The sequence below is a fragment of the Diabrotica virgifera genome, chromosome 9 (genome assembly GCF_917563875.1).
Source record: "Diabrotica virgifera virgifera chromosome 9, PGI_DIABVI_V3a".
Taxonomy (NCBI): domain Eukaryota; kingdom Metazoa; phylum Arthropoda; class Insecta; order Coleoptera; family Chrysomelidae; genus Diabrotica; species Diabrotica virgifera.
Window position 1 is genome coordinate 192,041,304 of NC_065451.1, and position 19,369 is coordinate 192,060,672.

The 19,369-nt window shown below is 34.8% G+C and overlaps 1 protein-coding gene across 1 annotated transcript in view; it reads left to right on the forward strand.

The window, feature by feature from the left end:
• LOC126892907 (uncharacterized) overlaps positions 1 to 19,369 on the forward strand; it is a 100,524-nt gene that overhangs the window by 58,432 nt on the left and 22,723 nt on the right. The window contains exons 3-4 of the mRNA XM_050662761.1: positions 10,209 to 10,355; positions 16,610 to 16,697. Coding sequence (XP_050518718.1) covers positions 10,209 to 10,355; positions 16,610 to 16,697 — 235 coding nt within the window. The remainder of the gene's footprint in view (positions 1 to 10,208; positions 10,356 to 16,609; positions 16,698 to 19,369) is intronic.

Consider the following 19,369-nt stretch of genomic DNA (forward strand, 5'->3'; position numbering starts at 1 on the left):
ACACCCTTGGACCAAAATGGATGGTTGACATATGAATGGGTGAGTCTTTTCCTGAAGTTTAAGATGGGAGTTGGCCCAATTTTCAATTCAGTCAGATTTAGAAAATCGAAAATTTCGTGTATATATAGTGTCGCGTGTAGGGGGGTGTATGTGTGCGCCACTGGCGAGAACTGCCGTTCTCTGGTAATCTGAGTTTATTCCCATTCTTTTTGTAATCTCTATGCTATTATTTATTATATCTCGTCTTGTTACTCTGCAGCTTCTCCTTAGGAGTTCCATCTCTATTGCTCTTATTTTGTTTTTGGTTTTCTTATTTATTATCAAATTTTCACACCCATAAGTCAGGTTACTTCTTGTCATGGGGTTATAATATATTCTTTTTGTTTTTATACTGATGTTCTTATCCCACAGTAATACAGGATTCAATTGTCGTAGGCAGTCTCTTCTCTTCATTCCATTCTTTGTATATTCCTGTTCCAGTTTTCTCATCATAAAGCTGAGGTCATCTTCATCTTGTGGGATCACTATTTGGTCGTCAGAAAAAATTATATTTATATCTATAATAATAATGAATATTTTATATTTATAATAATAAGGTGGTAAACCATACCAGTCCTTCCAGTGTACCTACATCATTGTTTACTATGAGAGATATGCATTTGGTCCACTTTTTATTGGTTCTTAGACAAAATTACTCAGGCTAATTAGGGTCATATTTAGTGTTGCTCGATAGGTTTTTGAAAAATATTAAACACGTATTTTCTGGTTTTTCATTTGGAAGTGTATTTGTCGAGATATTAGACCGTTTCTATAATTTACCTATGGTATCACGATAAATGGTTTTTTCCGATTAAAGCGCCATCTATCCATAACTCGAAAAAATGTCTCGAATAAAAGTTGCTTACTTTTACATAATGAATACAAATCTACAATAAAAACTGGGGGTTTCTATTAAACAGTTTTAAGTTACCCCCCACCACACCTCCAAGGGGAGGAGTTGGGGATCATATTTAACGTCATTGGATAGATTTTTAAAAATGATTAAAAACGTGTATTTCAGTTTTTCGATCCGATGTTTAGTTCGCGAAATATTCGACCGTTCCGCTACTTTTGGGACACCTTGTTATACTTACTGTGTCAAAATTGAAACAACATAATATAAACTAATAAATAATTTATTGTTAATTTAATTAAACTCGATAACACATCCAAAACAAATTAAAACATAACCTCAAACAGTTTTCAAGAAGAATTATTGTATTAAACCGTTGATTGAGGTATTGGAGGGTAATACATCAATCAACGATTAAACTTACTCACTTGAGAAATATATGATTTTGCTTCGTATGTCAACACTGGGAGTAACAAATACTTTTCTTCTCGGGCATGTGGTCAGCTCAATTTTAGAAGTTTCTCTCAGTTTTCTATAATATGGTACCCCAGGCAACCAAACGACGTTTTTATAACGTAGATAACACTTCATAAAAATGACCAATTGACGTGTTTCTATGACGTAGTACTGACGTTGAAAATCACGTGTATTTGTCTCATCGATTTGACGTCATAATTGTGACGATTTTAAAACGTAATCGTATCTACGTTTTTTTCACGTCGGTAAAATCACGTCTTTAATACTTTCAAAAAGTGACCTCTTTCAGATGTTTCAAAATAGTATAAATAGTATAATAGGTACATAACATGAAACCTATAGGTCTACGTCCCATGTGTCGAAGATATAAGCGCTACCACTTGTTTAAGATCGCTTGAGCGCTAGGCTAGAAGCAACATTGATTGTACCAGCCCTCACATTATAGAATTTTCACTAGTTATATATACCTACTTCCATCCATCCAATATATATACCTACTTACTGTGTCAAAACTGAAACAACTAAAAATATGAAACATAAATATAAAAAAAAACAAAAAATATGAAACTAATAAATAATTTATTAACAAATTATCCAGCATACTTAATATCTTAATTTAACGCTGTCTTAATATCTTCATTTAACGCTTAATTAAAAACAAATTAACATAACTGTACAATAAATATATTATACACGGCTCACTAAAATAATTAGTTACGCCCCTGTACTACTGATTACTTAAAATTCAAGTAGTATTTATGTAACCTTTCTGGAAACTCCAGGTTATTGTTGAGACTCGCATTTGAACCCCTCGCCGGGGCAGATCGTCAAAAGCTTCCTAACGAGAATCATCTCTAATCTATCGACGCTCCCGCTATTCGTAAAAAGGCCGCATTTTACCGGCTTTTTTTGCTATCGTTTTATACCGCTCAGATAATTCAATCTGCTCAGTATTATCGACGATGATTTATTTAGCGTATTAGTGAGTGCCTTACAAATGAACCAAATGGATTATGGAATTCAATCAGAGCTCTGATGTGACACGTCATCAAGGAATAAAACTGTAAGTACTCTACATGTATGTGAACATAACTTATTAGTCGTGATACTGTATGCATTTTGAACCATATACCTCTCGTAGCAAATATTCTTTGTGCCATTTATGCAGATAATACTTTAAATTACATATGAAAAATCGTTATCTACTCTTAACCAGCTTACCTATGGGAATATACTCTATAACCGTACAATAAGTATAGGTTACTATTGTTAAGGATACTTTACGTATTGCCTAAACATTTCTGTTCCATCGAGCCGTATCATATTAATTATTTATTAATTAAATCCTCAAGGTCCTTCGTATTTGCATATTTTGATAATCTCTATTCTGAGAATAACGGTTTTTCATTTATAGTGTCTTTCTGTTGCATTTGGAAATTTCCAAGCCACGCCGCCCCGGCACAAAAATAAAATATTCCTCTCTTTCTGCACTCAAATTCTCAGTATTTAACCCAGCACGTCTCTACAATAGCTGGTAGGTTGTTAAGCCCGGTCTACACGTGCAATTTCAGAAACTACTTGCTTTGTTCAAATAAAGGAGTCGTTTTGTTTGTATGAAAAAATATTTGCATATATTACATTATTTTATTTTCGTAAATATATTTTTCTGTTTATAGTATACAAAAAGTGTACTCATTTCTTGGCTGATAGTACGGGTGTTATAATTTTAACATTGTTTGTTCAACCTTTTGATTTAAATTAAATTTATAATTTTGAATCCGATTAAGCCTGGTTCACAGGTTACAAAAATTATTAAAAATAATTTTGTTTTCTTGCATAAATTGTAAGTTTTTGCTACATTTAGCTTCGCTTAAGCTCATTTTACACTTCTAGAAAACTATAGAAAATAAATAATTGTTTTTTCCTTCAATTTAATTAATTTAAATACTTGTTAAGGGTGTCTCACACTTGCTGAAAAATACCCATTTTGGAAAATTGCATATATTTTGAAATTTTATAGTTTTGCATTTCATATACTAATCTGCGCTCATACAGGGTGATACTATTAAGCCAATCTCACACTATTAAACGTGTAATATATAATATATTGTACATATTCTCTCATTTTCGCATCGATTTATAGGTTTAGACATTTGCAAATAATCTATCTAATCTCACATTCTCGCAACATGGCTGACCGATCAAAATATAACCGACAGAGGCTCACCGCAAAACTTGATATAACCAAGTTGGCTGATTCGGTTCCCACAACTCTTAATTCTCTAAACAAATATAAAATTCGTGAAATAATTTCACAACTCAAACATTCTTACGGACTTTTCCGCGATGCTCAAAATGTGCTGGAGACGATCCCCGAGGAACCTACCCCCTCTACTGATTCCTCTGTGGTTTTTGATAAATATTTGGATACAATTTCTCTATTGGAAGAAAGGTTAGAGGTCATTGAAAGTTCTAATGTGACTGCTACCCCCTCCCTCCAATTTGACCCTAATTCTTCTCTAACCTCACAGTCTATGGCTAGGCAACGAACAGTAAACCTCCCTCGTATTCAGTTAAAACCATTTAGTGGCTTAGTTACTGAATACAATTCATTCATTGAGACCTTTGATACAATAATAGGATCTGATACTACATTAAGTGATCTGGAAAAACTCATTTACCTCAAAAGTTTTCTAACTTCCGAGCCTTTGACGCTTCTCGAGCATATCCCACTCACAGGTGACAATTACAAAATAGCCCGGGATAACCTGACACAAAGGTACGCCAACTCTAAATCGCTTATCAAAACTCTCATCTCTCAAATTCTTGATGCGCCTCCTATTTCTGGAAACGCAAATCACTCACAATTAAGAAATTTTCATACGGTCATGTCAAATAATTTCAAGGCCCTATTGAACTTGAATAGGCCCCCTTCAGATCTCTTGCATTTACTTCTCATACATATCGCTACTCAGAAACTCGACGCACCTACCATTAGGGCTCTTGAGTTCCAATCCGGTGGTAGCCAAGCTACCCCTGATTTTGTCCATTTTCTAGGGGAAATCGAGACACGCGTTGTTCATCTTGAGAATATTCAATCTCAATCAAAACCAAAATCGACTACTACTTCCAGACACTCTTTACACCTAGCCTCAGACACTTCTACCAGTAACCTTTCGCCTCGCTTAGGTCCTAAGAAATGTTCCTATTGCAACGACTCTCACTCGATCTACTCTTGTCCTCAGTTCAAGCAGTTGAATTCTAAAGAACGTTTTAGTTTTGTCAAACAAAATAAATTTTGTATTAATTGTCTTGGGTCTCACATGCTCGATCAGTGTAAATCCAAATTCTCTTGCATAGTTTGTAAATCTCGTCATCACACGTTGCTCCATTTCGACAAAACGGGTCATAGTAACCCTTCCGCGGCTGTTGGCCAACACAACTCAAATAATCATAATAAAACCGCTATCTCAAATAACTCCCATACACAGGGTAATTCACAACAGGGGCCCTCACATGTTAGAGCTCCTGAAACGGAAGTTAATCTTCAAAATTCGACTCCACATTCAATGGCTCTATCTGCAGCCTCGCTTGATAATCATTTGGTGTTATTAAGCACACTCCAGGTCTATCTTGTCGCTCCTAGCGGCAAGAGGGTCTTCGCAAAGGCACTTTTAGACTCGGCCTCACAGGTTTCATTTATTAGTGCTGACCTCGTAAAGGAACTGTCACTCACCACTAGAGATGGAAAATTACGGATCAATGGAATTAACTCCACCTCATCCTCGTCTCAATCTATTGTAGATACAACAATTTTCGCTGTCGCTAACGACGTTCCTTTTGACATCTCGTGCTCTGTACTCCCAAAGATAACAAATCCGCTTCCTCAAATTTCTATTTCGGCGAGCAAACTAAACATACCCTCAGAGATACCATTAGGTGATCCGATGTTCCATGTAACATCCCCAATTGGTATCCTGCTCGGTGCAGACCTGTATAACGATATCATTCAACCTGAAATAATTCGTTTGGGAAAAGGTCTTCCCGTTCTTCAACGCACTCTACTCGGGTACACGATATCAGGGTCAGTTCCAGACTTTGCTCTTAAGTCGAAAAATACTAAAAAGGCTTTGGAATTTTATTCAAACTCTCTCGTTACTTGTTGTTCTCATAACACTCCTTCCGCCGTAAATGAGCCGGTAGTGTCCAACGAGGAACTATCCGATCATTTACAAAAATTCTGGGAGCTGGAAGAAGCCGCTCCTCAGAACACCGATCTCATTAATGATCACCCCGCTGAAATTAATTTTGTAAAACATGTTAATGTTCTCCCCAATGGACGATATGAGTCCACACTCAATCTCAAACTCCCTATCGAAGATATAGACATGGGAAATTCGTTTCTCTCGGCAAAAAGACGTTTTCTCAGTCTCGAGAAACGTTTTCAACTCAACCCTGATTTATTGGAAAAATATCAGGACATTATATCGGAATATCTCAATAACGGACAAATAATTCAAGTGCCGTTAAAAATGCTAAATGACTCAGGTAAACCTAATTACTTTCTCCCTCACTTTCCCGTTTTCAAATCCAACTCTACTACTTCCACTCGTATAGTTTTCGATCCAAACAATAAATCGTCTACGGGAATCTCCCTCAGTGACGTCATAGACAAAGGTTATGTCGTCCAACATGAACTTTTTGACATTCTCGCTAAGTTTCGTCAGTTTAAATTCGCACTAGTAGGCGACATCAAGGCTATGTTCCTACAAATCGCCATTTGTCCCACTGAAACATTTCTGTTAAATTTTCTCTTTAGGGACAATATTCAGCAGCCTTTACGGTGCTATCAATTTCAAAGATTACCCTTCGGGCTCCCAAGTAGCCCATTTATCGCTCAAAGAGTTATCAAGCACATCGCTGACAACAACAAACATACCCACGAACTTGCTACTAGTGTTCTGCAAGAATCTATCTATATGGATGACCTGATCAGCGGTGCTGACAGTCTTCATGAATTAAGTTGTCTTTTCGAACAATTAACTTCTTTGCTAGAAACCCATGGTTTCCTCCTCCACAAGTGGAACTGCAGTTCTTCAGAATTTCTGTCTCAACACAATTTAAATCCCGTCTCTGAAGTCAGTCTTAACTTCACGGGATCTGATAAAGTCTTAGGCATATTCTGGGATTCAGAACGCGACCACTTTTCGTTTAAAACTCCTATCTTCAAATTGGCTAATGTTGTTACTAAACGTACTATTCTCTCCTACATTGCTACTTTGTATGACCCGCTAGGATGGTTATCCCCTGTCCTTGTGAACGCTAAGCTCTTGATACAGGAAATATGGTCCCAGAAATTGGACTGGGATCAACCCATTGACTCACCCATCATTATGAAAAATTGGCAAAACCTCTTATCGACATTCAAAACTATAGAAGAGGTCAAGGTACCTCGATGCTTACTTTTACAAAAGAAAGTTGTTGATGTTCAATTAATTATTTTCACCGACGCATCGGAAAAAATATACAGCACTTGTGTGTATCTCAAAGCGACATACTCAGACTTTTCTGTATCGTCGCGGCTTATCGCTTCTAAAAACAAAATTTCTCCGCTAAAAAATAAACTCACCATCCCCAAATTGGAACTTTGTGGAATAGTGTTGGGAGTCACTCTGGCTCATAGACTTTTTCACATCTTCAAGAAAAATTTGAGTATATCTTCATCTCATCTCTTTGCTGACTCTACAATTGCCTTGTCTTGGATACTTTCTAAAAAACACATTTGGAACATTTTTGTACAAAACAGAATTCAAAAGGTCAATTCCTTGTTGGAAACTTTTCCTTGTGATTTCCATTTCGTCAGAAGTCACGAAAACATCGCTGACCCCGCTTCCAGAGGGATAAATGTCTTTGATAATCCCCAGACCACCGAAGACTGGTTATGCGGACCTAGCTTTATTAGAGACAATCCCATCGATTTTTCTCTTCATCAAATTCCTCATTTTCAGGATGATCTTCCTGAATTAAGGAAGTTAGTTGTCTCAAACATAGCAACAAATCACGAACTCAACGACACCTTTGAAAATCTATTCGCTAAATCTTCTTCTTTTCGTAAAATTCAAAGAATTGTCGCTTATCTTTTTAGATTCATCAGTAATATTAAAAAGAAAATAAATAACTCTCCACGAGATACGGATATATTGACGCCACCCGAAATGGAGATCGCTGATCACGCGATCATCAGGTATATCCAAAGTATCTACTTTAAAAAAGAGATTCTTGAATTGAAAAATGCTAAACTCGTGACCAATAAAGCCATTCGTAAACTCAACCCCTTCCTACAACATAATGATGGGCTGATTCGTGTGGGAGGACGTCTCCGACACGCCCCCATATCGTATAATCAAAAACACCCCATTCTACTTCCTTCTAAATGTCGAGTTGTAGAACTAATCTTGACTCAAGCTCATCATAAGTTATTACATTCAGGCGCGCAAACAGTACTTTCGTATGTCAAAATGAAGTACTGGCCAATTGACGGATTAAGACAGATTAAACGCTTAATTCGTAAGTGTGTAAACTGTTTCCGATTCATGACACCCAATTCTGTTCAACAGATGGCAGATATGCATCCCGATCGTGTACTCCCCACTAGACCCTTCCAAGTCGTCTCAGTGGACTATGGGGGGTTCTTCTTAATTAAGTCCTCACATTTGAGGAAGGCACCGCTTTACAAAGCATACGTAGCCTATTTCATTTGCATGAGCACTAAATGTGTTCATATCGAACTCGTCACAGGATTAAGCGCAGAAGCCTATATTCTTACTCTGAAAAGGTTTATTGCCAGAAGATCCACGCCCAGTATTATTTGGAGCGACAATGCCACAAATTTCCATGGGGCAAAAAATGAAATGCGCGAATTCTATGATTTTTTCTTAAATCAAAATAATTCGGAACAGATTAAGGAATTCTGTACTCAAAACTCCATAACTTTCAAGATGGGTGTTCCCCGCAACCCCCATCAATTCGGCCTCCATGAGGTAGGAATAAAGAGTGTGAAGTATCACCTCTATCGAATTATAGGAAATTCCCACTTCACCTTTGAAGTGTTTAACACAGTATTATGCCAAATCGAGGCTATTCTAAATTCGAGACCCATCACTAGGATGTCGTCTGACGCCAATGACTTCGCTTTCCTATCTCCAGCTCACTTCTTAGTTCAAAGAAGTTTAACCGCGCCCCCTGAACCAAGTGTTTCAGAGATACCTGAAAATAGGTTGAATCTTTTTCAGCGTATTAGTAAAATTCAACAGCAATTTTGGAAATTGTGGAAAAAAGACTATCTTTGCCTCCTGCAGCAAAGAAATAAATGGACCGACCCTACTGACCCTGTCAAGATCGGGGATTTGGTTCTGTTGAAGGAGGATGGTACTCCTCCACTCTTATGGCCAACTGCCAGGGTAATAGATGTATTGCCTGGTAAGGATGGTCTAGTTCGTACTGTCAAGATTCACACTACTCACGGTGATTTTCTTCGTGGTATTACGAAAATCGCTGTGATTCCCCTGGAAGATTAAAATCTATCCCTAGGGGGAAAACTTATCGTTTTCCTCCATTTTATCGTTGTTACCCCTTGTGTATATAAACTCTAATTTCTTCAAACATTTCTTATCGTTGTGCACATCTTTGCCAATCCCCTCTCTTCGAGGTGATATAGGCCATCTCTCTCGCCTGTCGCCCCCGGCAATATGTACAATAAATATATTATACACGGCTCACTAAAATAATTAGTTACGCCCCTGTACTACTGATTACTTAAAATTCAAGTAGTATTTATGTAACCTTTCTGGAAACTCCAGGTTATTGTTGAGACTCGCATTTGAACCCCTCGCCGGGGCAGATCGTCAAAAGCTTCCTAACGAGAATCATCTCTAATCTATCGACGCTCCCGCTATTCGTAAAAAGGCCGCATTTTACCGGCTTTTTTTGCTATCGTTTTATACCGCTCAGATAATTCAATCTGCTCAGTATTATCGACGATGATTTATTTAGCGTATTAGTGAGTGCCTTACAAATGAACCAAATGGATTATGGAATTCAATCAGAGCTCTGATGTGACACGTCATCAAGGAATAAAACTGTAAGTACTCTACATGTATGTGAACATAACTTATTAGTCGTGATACTGTATGCATTTTGAACCATATACCTCTCGTAGCAAATATTCTTTGTGCCATTTATGCAGATAATACTTTAAATTACATATGAAAAATCGTTATCTACTCTTAACCAGCTTACCTATGGGAATATACTCTATAACCGTACAATAAGTATAGGTTACTATTGTTAAGGATACTTTACGTATTGCCTAAACAATAACCTCAGATAGTTGTCAAGAAGAATTACTGCATTAAACTAACTCACTGAGCAAAAACGCATAAAAATCTCTTAATTTATACCTTTCTTTAACTAAATATATAAATGAAAAGTATTATTTTATCACACAAGATACAAACTGCGTAAACAATAAATGAGAAATTTCTTATAAACATTTAGCGTTACCAATACCTAAACGAAATTGTTTGGAGTCAATACAAACAAGCAAGCTCCTCCCAATTTTGTGACGTCAGACTTAGGCTGTCTAAAGTTAAAACGTTTTTTAAACGTAATTTTAACGTCATTTATCTTACTTATTTAAAATCACCTACAAAAGATGTCTATTTGACGTACTGTTCAAACACGTGTTATTTTCAACCAAAAACTGACGTTTCCTCAACGTTATATGACGTCACTTGGTTGCCTGGGACCTTAGTATAAACGATCAATTTTACCATTCCAGGTGCAGTTTAAATTACACGATTTGGATGAAAAAGCGGACTCTTTCATCCCCGAAAAAGCTCTTATAGAAGGAGACTGTAAGGATGAGGATGCTGCCTTCATGCGGATTTCTTGGACTGGATATAGTTTAGTCATTAACTTTGCAAAGGTAAGTGTTCCACATTTGAAGTAGAGCATATTACACATATGGGTTTGGTATGGGTAAAAAATATTCAATATGGTGTGCCTCAAAACTCGCAACTTGAATACAAAGTAATAGCATTGTTTATATAGAGAGATGTCCCTATATAAACAATGGTAATAGCTATTCCTTTACCTAGCTAGACTCTACCTCTAGAGGTAGATAACCGTGAATATGTATTTCCGACTATATGGTCGTCATCAGTATGGTGCATCCAAGTTAGAACAGGAGCAAATAAGGGAAATCGGGAGAGGATCACTACAGGAGCAATGTGCCCATTTGTGGCAATAATGTCAGAACACTCTGTATTCAAGACCTACAACTATCACCGCCACGGTTTTTATGTTCAACACAGACAAAATAGATCGACTTGATGTTGTAAATTTATTCTTATATCTGGGATCATTGATCATAAATACAAGGACGCTCCAGGATGAGATTAGGTACGTAAATGTGATCAAGCCAAGATCGCTGCCAGAAAGATGATCAAAATGTGAAAAGGTCCCAGTGTTTTGTTGCATAATAATGTTGCGAATTCCATGGACTGACATTGAACAAATAAATTTATTCTAAAAGAACTAGGTACCTACATACCTAAGGGTTTGTAAGAGACTCTGGAATAAACCTGATACAACAATTAAAATATTTTAGACATGTTATGAGGTCAGAAATAGACAATATGGAGGTATATTTACTTGGTTCTGTGCTTCATCTTAAGTCTGTATTGAGTCTGTATATTACTTGCACTTCTTAATTATTACTAAATAACTGTTATTATTATCTTCCTAATGATAAATCAAACTTTCGACTACAAACGCCATCTATCTTTAAATATTATATTTATACGAAACGAAGCTACAGATTGCTGTAATAAAAATCACCAGTTACTTTTTTTATTGAAATTACGCCACAATTTTACTTTAAAATAAGTTCATTGATATGTATATTTGTATCTGTTTTTTCATTTTTTGATTTTCACTCCCAGATGTATTTAATTTTAACATGCCAAAAGAAAGCTATTGCACAGCGGCATCTATAGTCGGATATCTCAATTTGATTCAAAGTAGTCATTCCAATGAGTCGAAATAGATGGGCCTATTATACTCACACAATAATTTTCAATATCTACACACTCTTAGAGGATGGAAAATTTTGGGAGGGGAGGGGTAAAATTGTCCATCCTCTAAGTACACACTCAATTTAAATTTATTTTAATTTCTATAATTTTAAAATGTGACAAAGCAAATAAATATACCAATATTATATACATTCAAACTAAAATTTGATAACTATTTAACCCTTTCGTTAACGAATTAAATTTCTTTCAGCTAAAAATCTGAAATTTGCAAGATAGCCAGAATGATTTTCTTTTGATATTAGTTTTACATTTTCAAAATGCACAGTTTGGTCACTACAAGGTGTCCTCATTTGACTACATCGTGAGCCAATGGAGTAAAAATATAAAAATATTAGAATATATTTTAAAATAAAAAACAAAAACTTAAGTATAGTATTTTTACTACAAAAGCGATATTACGTATGTCAAAATTTTTGACGTAAGAGAACTGTCAAAACATTAGAATGTGACTTTCATTATTGCCATGTTTATTAAAAAGTCACATTCTAATGTTTTGACAGTTCTCTTACGTCAAAAATTTTGACCTACGTAATATCGCTTTTGTAGTAAAAATACTATACCTATTTTATTTAATAAGTAGGTAATGTATGATATCTCACAAAACAATTTTTTTCTTTACCTATACAGAGCATTAGAGCATATGCTTTACTATAAAGTCTCTTTAACATATACAGAGTGTCATGTTGAGCGAAGTGACGACACATCTTTTTTTTTATCAGTGCTGTTTCACTCTTACACATAGTAAAACTGCGACACTAGTCCTCCCCTATCGTGCCTATACCCCCACTTAGGTTCATGTCAGTTTCCCGATGCAATGTGCTAGAACGTTATAGCATCAAACCCAGGGCCCCCGCAAGGCTGATTGGCGCCCGCGTGCGGGACATATTTTAGTGCCCTTTAAATTTACTATACAGGGTGAGTGGGGAGGAACGCACCAAACTTTAAACTGTATAATATACGTAAAAATAATCAAAAATAACTCATATGTTGTTATTCGATAAACAATAATATTTTGTCATTTCAAAGTTTTCAAACAAATTTTATACAGGGTGTCTACATAACTAGGAACCATATGGGAAACTGGTTTATTATTAATTTTACGAGAAAAAGTGATTCTTCATAAAAAGTTCTGCATTGTCTAGAACTCAGAATGCAACCATCAAATATCAAAATTTATGAATCTTATACGAGGTATGTCAAATAATATGAATTTCGGTCAAGAGCAAAGTACGTGTATTTTTCACAATATTGAAAAGTTGTTATGAAAAGTTGTTCAGCGTTAAAAACTATATTTATATATGCAATTACGTCCTTCTAATTGAAATGAGGCCCTTAGAACACAAGGGGTATAACTGACAATTTTAGTAAATCAGATTGTAAATACAAAAATGGACTCCCAAACACTTATAAAACATGGTGGCTTCAAATTTCCTACATAAACTAACAATAAAATGATCAAAAATGACATGTCATTGAAAACCTGCTAAGTAGTTCCTATATACCTAGATTTTTAAAATTTGTCTAGAACTTTGAACATTGTTTTCTCAAAACTTGTCACTTATACCCATTGTGTTCTAAAGGCCTCATATATTGTGATCTAGAAAGGCACTTTACTTTTGATCGAAACTCATATTTTTTTACATATATCTCATATTATAAAATTGAAAAAAATTGATAGGTTTTGATGGTTGCATCTTAGATTTTAGACCATGCAAAGCTTTTTAGAAAGAACCTTTTATCGTACATTAATTATACTTTTCAACAACGCCCTTTTCATTTATTACAAATAATGTTATAACTCTTTTATTATTATTAATTAATTAATTCAATAACAATAAAAGAGTTATCGCATTATTCGTACTAAATGAAAAGGGCGTTTTGGGTATCTGTATTTCAATTAAAAGGATGTAATTGCATATTAAAACATAGTTTTTAATTAATTCCAAACAACTTTTAATAATAATAATTGTGAAATATAAGGTACTCTTGATCGAAATTCATATTATTTTTGATACTCATAAGATTGACACAACTTTATATTAGGTTCCATTTTAGTTTTTACACTATGGAAGTTTCCCATATGGTTCCAAGTTACGCAGACACAATGTCTTAATTATTTTCTTTTTTTTTTCAAAATAAATTGTAAATTGTGGATTTTATTAGAGGAAACCCGATTATAACTATTTTCACAATTAATTTAATTTCCACACCACTTAAAATAACAACAAATAAAAAAGATTGTCCAATATTTTTTACACGAAAACAAAAGTTTAAAATCAGGGCAGAACAAACCCAACGGTTATTGCAATAATACCTAGTCGTAGGTAATAACTATTAACACCGATATAAAATAAAATTTTAAACCTTTCACTGCAGGAAACCACCCCTTCACCAGTAACAGTAAATAATGTTTGTGCCTAATAAACGCATAGACGAGAAGGGAAAAGATACTTAAGTCAAATACATAATGATAATTTATAGAATATTTGTTTACTTAAGGGTAATTATCATAAATTCAAGTAAAAGATTCACTTTATACGAGTAGAACTGATTGATCCAGCAAGTTGTGTTTTTGTTGGAGTAAAACTGCTAAGTTGCGTTTTATGGGTGTTAATTTATGTTTATACTCACCAAGGAGTGTGATTTGATGTTTATTTGACTATTTTGAGTGTCGCTTTATTTTACAACGCGGGCTCCAGACTCTCGGCGAAGTTACTTGTTACTTCGCCAAAGTTGACCGAAGTCCGAAGTGCCTCTCTACACACTCGTTCTACTTCGCGAGGAACACATTCAAGCGGTGCGATACCGACAAAGATCCCTTTGACTCGGACGCGCCATACCGACAGAAAATGAAAGTAGAACGAAGTGAGGCAAAGTTACACAAGGTGGCCGTCTACACTCTCGTACTTGTTGAACCTCGGCGAGAGTGTGGAGCACGTATAAAATCGATTTGATGGTATGCCAAGCGTAATTCATTCTACTTCAAAGAAAAAAATTAGGAAGGAACAACAAAATGTAATATATTTTTGACGAAGTAACTTCAACATTTCAGGACGGGAATAATTATTTTTTCAGTAATAACACAATATTTGATTTTTGAGATTTCTCTAGCTGTTCATGAAATAATTAAAATTGTATATAAAAAATGATTATCTTATTTAAAATAAATATTTCTTATTTACGAAACCTTCGGTTTGGCGCCCCTTTGGGGTTACGCCCGCGTGCGCCGCACGCGTTGCACGCCCGGTTACGGGGGCCCTGATCAAACCAGTCCAAAATATCTTGTCGTCAGGAAGCGCGGAGGTACCTACGCTCAGTATATAAAATACGAGTATGTATAGTCTTTTGAGTCTTTTTTACTTTTCAGTTTCGGGACTGACACGTCTTTTCACGTGAGTACAAATGTTGACCATTGTTTCTTGTTGTATGCTAATCTGCTTGCTTCTGCTGTTATTGTTTTCTCCTTCCTATAAATGATTTTAGCGACTACTATATCCCGATCTTCTCTAGGGCTTCCTCTATTTCTTTTCTTTTGTATCGTAGCTTCCCATATTTTCTTCACCGGTATGTTTTCTTTCATTATTTTAATGTGTCCCCACCCCCATCAACTTAAGTTTTGTATATTGAAGCCGCTCAGGTCAAGGTACGCTCAGGTCAAGGTACGTACAATGGTTTCTAGAGGGGTGGTCGAAGGCAAAGCACGGACAGTACACGTAAATGTCTATGGAACCAACAACAACTCCATCAAACTTTCTTCTCTGTTGTCTTTTTAGCCTTCTGGACACCACCGTCCGGCATAACCCAGGAACACCAGAAACACCAGGACACGACACATACCCCAGTGGGTTTTTCGGACTGTTTGCTTTTGCGGCCACTTTTTCGTTGTTCAACTCGATACATTCACTACAAACCCTGAAGAGGACAAAATCCTAAACGGGGACACTCATTGATAGCATTTCCACATAGCAATTATGCTATACACGCAAATCAAACAATGAGATGGTACGCTCAGTCTATGTTAATATACAGTGTGGGCCAAAAAAAACAGTCCACCTCGATATTTAGCAATATTTATTAGATTTTAAGGAAATGACGAAACAGGCCGATTTTTGATCTAAGGGGGACACATATTTACGGTAAATACATCTGTCATTTGTCAACCCCCTCCCTTCCACTTCTCCCACCCCTATTTTTAAATAGGGAATAGGGGTCGCGTGCTAGCTCATTTGAAACGTTATTCAATTCTCTATTCAGTAATATAAATACTAACATAATTATCCAAGAAAAAAATTGTTTAAATAAATTAATTGACATAAAAAGAAGAATAAATGTAAGTTAATTATTTAATTCAAAATACATTCTACTGCTGTCACAAAACAGAAAAAAATGTTTTTTTATAAATAAACATTGCTTTTTGCTTAATTTCAATGTTCAAGCTGCTACCCATCTGCCTCTTGGTAGGTTGAATATTGAATTTAAGCAACAAACAATGTTTACTTATCAAATAAACATTTTTTCTGTTTTCTGTCAGCAGTAGAATGTATTTTGAGTTAAATAAATTACATACATTCTTGTTTTTGTGTCAATTAATTTGCAAAATATTTTTTCTTGGACACCCTGTATAAATAGTTATGTCAATGTTAATATTACTGAATAGAGAATTGAATAACCTTTCAAATGAGTTAGCACACTACCCCTATTCCCTATTTAAAAATAAGGGGTGGGAGAGTGGAAGGAAGGGGATTGACAAATGACAGATGTATGTACCGTAAAAATGTGTACCCCTTAGATCAAAAATCGATCTGTTTCGTCATTTCCTTAAAATCTAATAAATACTGCTAAATATCGAGGTGGACGGTTTTCTTTGGCCCACTCTGTATAAGTTTATGATACAGAGATGAACATTGCATTTGAACACATGTAGCTACATACAAAAAATTATAGAATAGGCTGTCCTCAACTGAGGACACGGTGAACGAGAGGGTTAAGCCAAACGTTTTTCAGACGTTTTTCAAAAACGTTTTTATTTTTTTTATGATTAGTTATTTTCCGTATAATAAACAAAAAATGAATTCTTTTATAGACACCAGGTGGAGAACGATGGTACATCAGTAGTTTAGGATTAAACATTAGTCCAGATTTACCACAGTTTCATGGCATACCAATTCAAAGTAAGTATATGGTCAATGCAATAATAACCAATTAATTATTGGGGGGCCGTCAAGAATTACGTTAGAAGATTTTTACCCTTATTTAGCCCTCAGCACATTCGTCAGCATAGTACGCATGTTTCATTTAATGTATTATGTTTTTTTATTAATTCATAAGCAGCAGTTAAAATTTATTCTTGAAATAAGAAAATAGATTTAAGATGGAGGATTGTAACGCGAACGCGCATAATATTCAATTAAACAAACATGATTGACGCAGCATTCAAACAAATATAGTTCTATTGAACCTAACTTACCTTAGTACAAATGTGCACATAAATATAGTTAAAGTTTTGAAGTTACAAAACGAAAATATTTTTTCCAATATGTATATCGAAAACAAACTATTTAGTCCAGTCGGGTTAGACGAATAACAGAACAGGCCTAACCTTGCATTAGGAGCTGCCCCAAATTTTATTTTTCTAATCTTTAGGGAGGGTCAATAGTAGGGTAAATTTAAAATCTTGACGATTGAATTCCGCCGTTGCGTTAGCCGCCATCTTGATTTTAAACGAGAACCGTTTTTGCTCAATATCTCCGCCATTTTCAACTTTTCGACAAAAAATATACAAACTAAAATTGGGGAACATGTGATTTTATATCATTTCTTTTAGTACAATTTTTTCGTGCGGTCGATATTTTCCGAGTTATCGCGGAAAATAATGACAGTTAGGGCATAATTATTGAATTATCTCGTTTATTATTAGCTTTACGACAAAAATGTATCCATACAAAAATAGAGAGAATTAAATGCTAAACACTTTTGATCTCTTTAATTTTTTTGCTAAAATCAATATTTAAGGTAGTACAAATGCGGCAAAGGCGCGAGCGTAAGACCCGTATGGTTTTACAGCAATTGTTTTTGTTTAATATCTTAGACTTTATCTTTTTGACAAAAAGTGCAAGGACTGACACTGTTGCAATTGCGATTTCCCACAATTTTTCGAGAGAACCAGTGGCGGATCTACGTGGGGAGTGAAATGGGGAAATTCCCCCCAAAGAGGGACCAAAATTTAATGAAAATTGTTTAAATATAAAAAATATATTAGCTCAACCAATAAACCCGCTAGTTAATAAAATTAAGTTAACTTAATGCATATAAGATAATATTTATGTCTTTTATGTAGTTTGGTTGGTGTTTCATTGGAAGTTTCAAAAATTGTATAAAATATAATTCTCTTTATTTTTGTTCATGTACAATTATCTTATAAAGTTAATAATAAATAATAAATAAAAAAAATTGTGCAAAAGAAATTGTATGAAATTGCATTTCCAACAATTTTAGTTCCTACTATTTTTGTCGAGAAGTTGAAAATAACGGAGATATTAAGCAACAACGGATCTCCTTTAAACTCAATATGGCGGCTAACGTAAAGGCGGAATTAAGTTGAGATTTTAAATTTACACTACTATTGACCTGCCCTAAAGGATATAATTATAAAATTTGGGGCAGCTCAGAAACAAGATTCAATTTAAAAATTATTCTCCCCTCACCCATTTTTACTATTTTCCCGCTTAACTCGGAAAATATCAACCGCACGAAAAAAATTGTTAAAAATAAATTGTAGGAAACCATATGTGGAACAATTTTAGTTGGAGCCATTTTTGTCCAAAAGTTGAAAATGGCGTAGATATTGAACAAAAACAATTGCTATAAAATCAGTCAGGTCTTACGCTCGCGCCTTTACCGCATACATACTACCTTAAATATTGATTTACAAAAAAAAAACGAAACAGATCAAAATTGTATAAAATTTAATTCTCTTCATTTTTGTATAGGTACATTTTTCTTGTAAAACTAACATTAAACGAGATAATTCAATAATTATGCTCTAACTGTCACTATTTTCCGCCATAACTCGGAAAATATGGACCATACGAAAAAATTGTAATAAAAGAAATTATAGAATTTCACATTTTCAATAATTTTAGTTGTTATACTTTTTGTCGAAAAGTTGAAAATGGCAGAGATATTGAGCAGAAACGGTTTTCGTTTAAAATCAATATGGTGGCTAACGCAACGGTAGAGTTCAGTCGAGATTTTAAATTTACACTACTATTGACTCCCTAAAAATTAGAAAAATAAAATTTGGGGCAGCTCCTAATGCAAGGTCAAATGCTATCCCAACTGGGCTAATTAGAGATTTTTATTGAAAATTGACATGTGGCATTCTTATGACAGGAATATCTTAAAAAAGCAGTGGAATTTGTGCACCCCATAAAAATTTTATGGGGGTTTCGTTCCCTTCAATCACTTCAAATATTTGTGCACGTTACAATAAAATGATTATTGTGTTACCATCAGTTAAACACAATATTTTTAAAACTATTTTGTTTCTTAGTAGCTTTCGATAAGCCAGTTTTTCAAAATTTTGAACATATGCACATATTTTAAAAAATTGTTATTGATATTAAAATTTTTATAAAATCTAGCACATATTTTTAAGATTATAAAGACCTGGTATACTACATTCGCTCTCGCGAGATTTTTTTTGACACTGACGTTAGTAATTTCTTTTTTGAAAAATTCAGTTGTCAGAAGTGACTGGAAATTACTACAAAACCAACGCACCTACTCATATCCAATATTATTAATAGTAAACAGACATAAAAATAACATAAACCTTACGCCA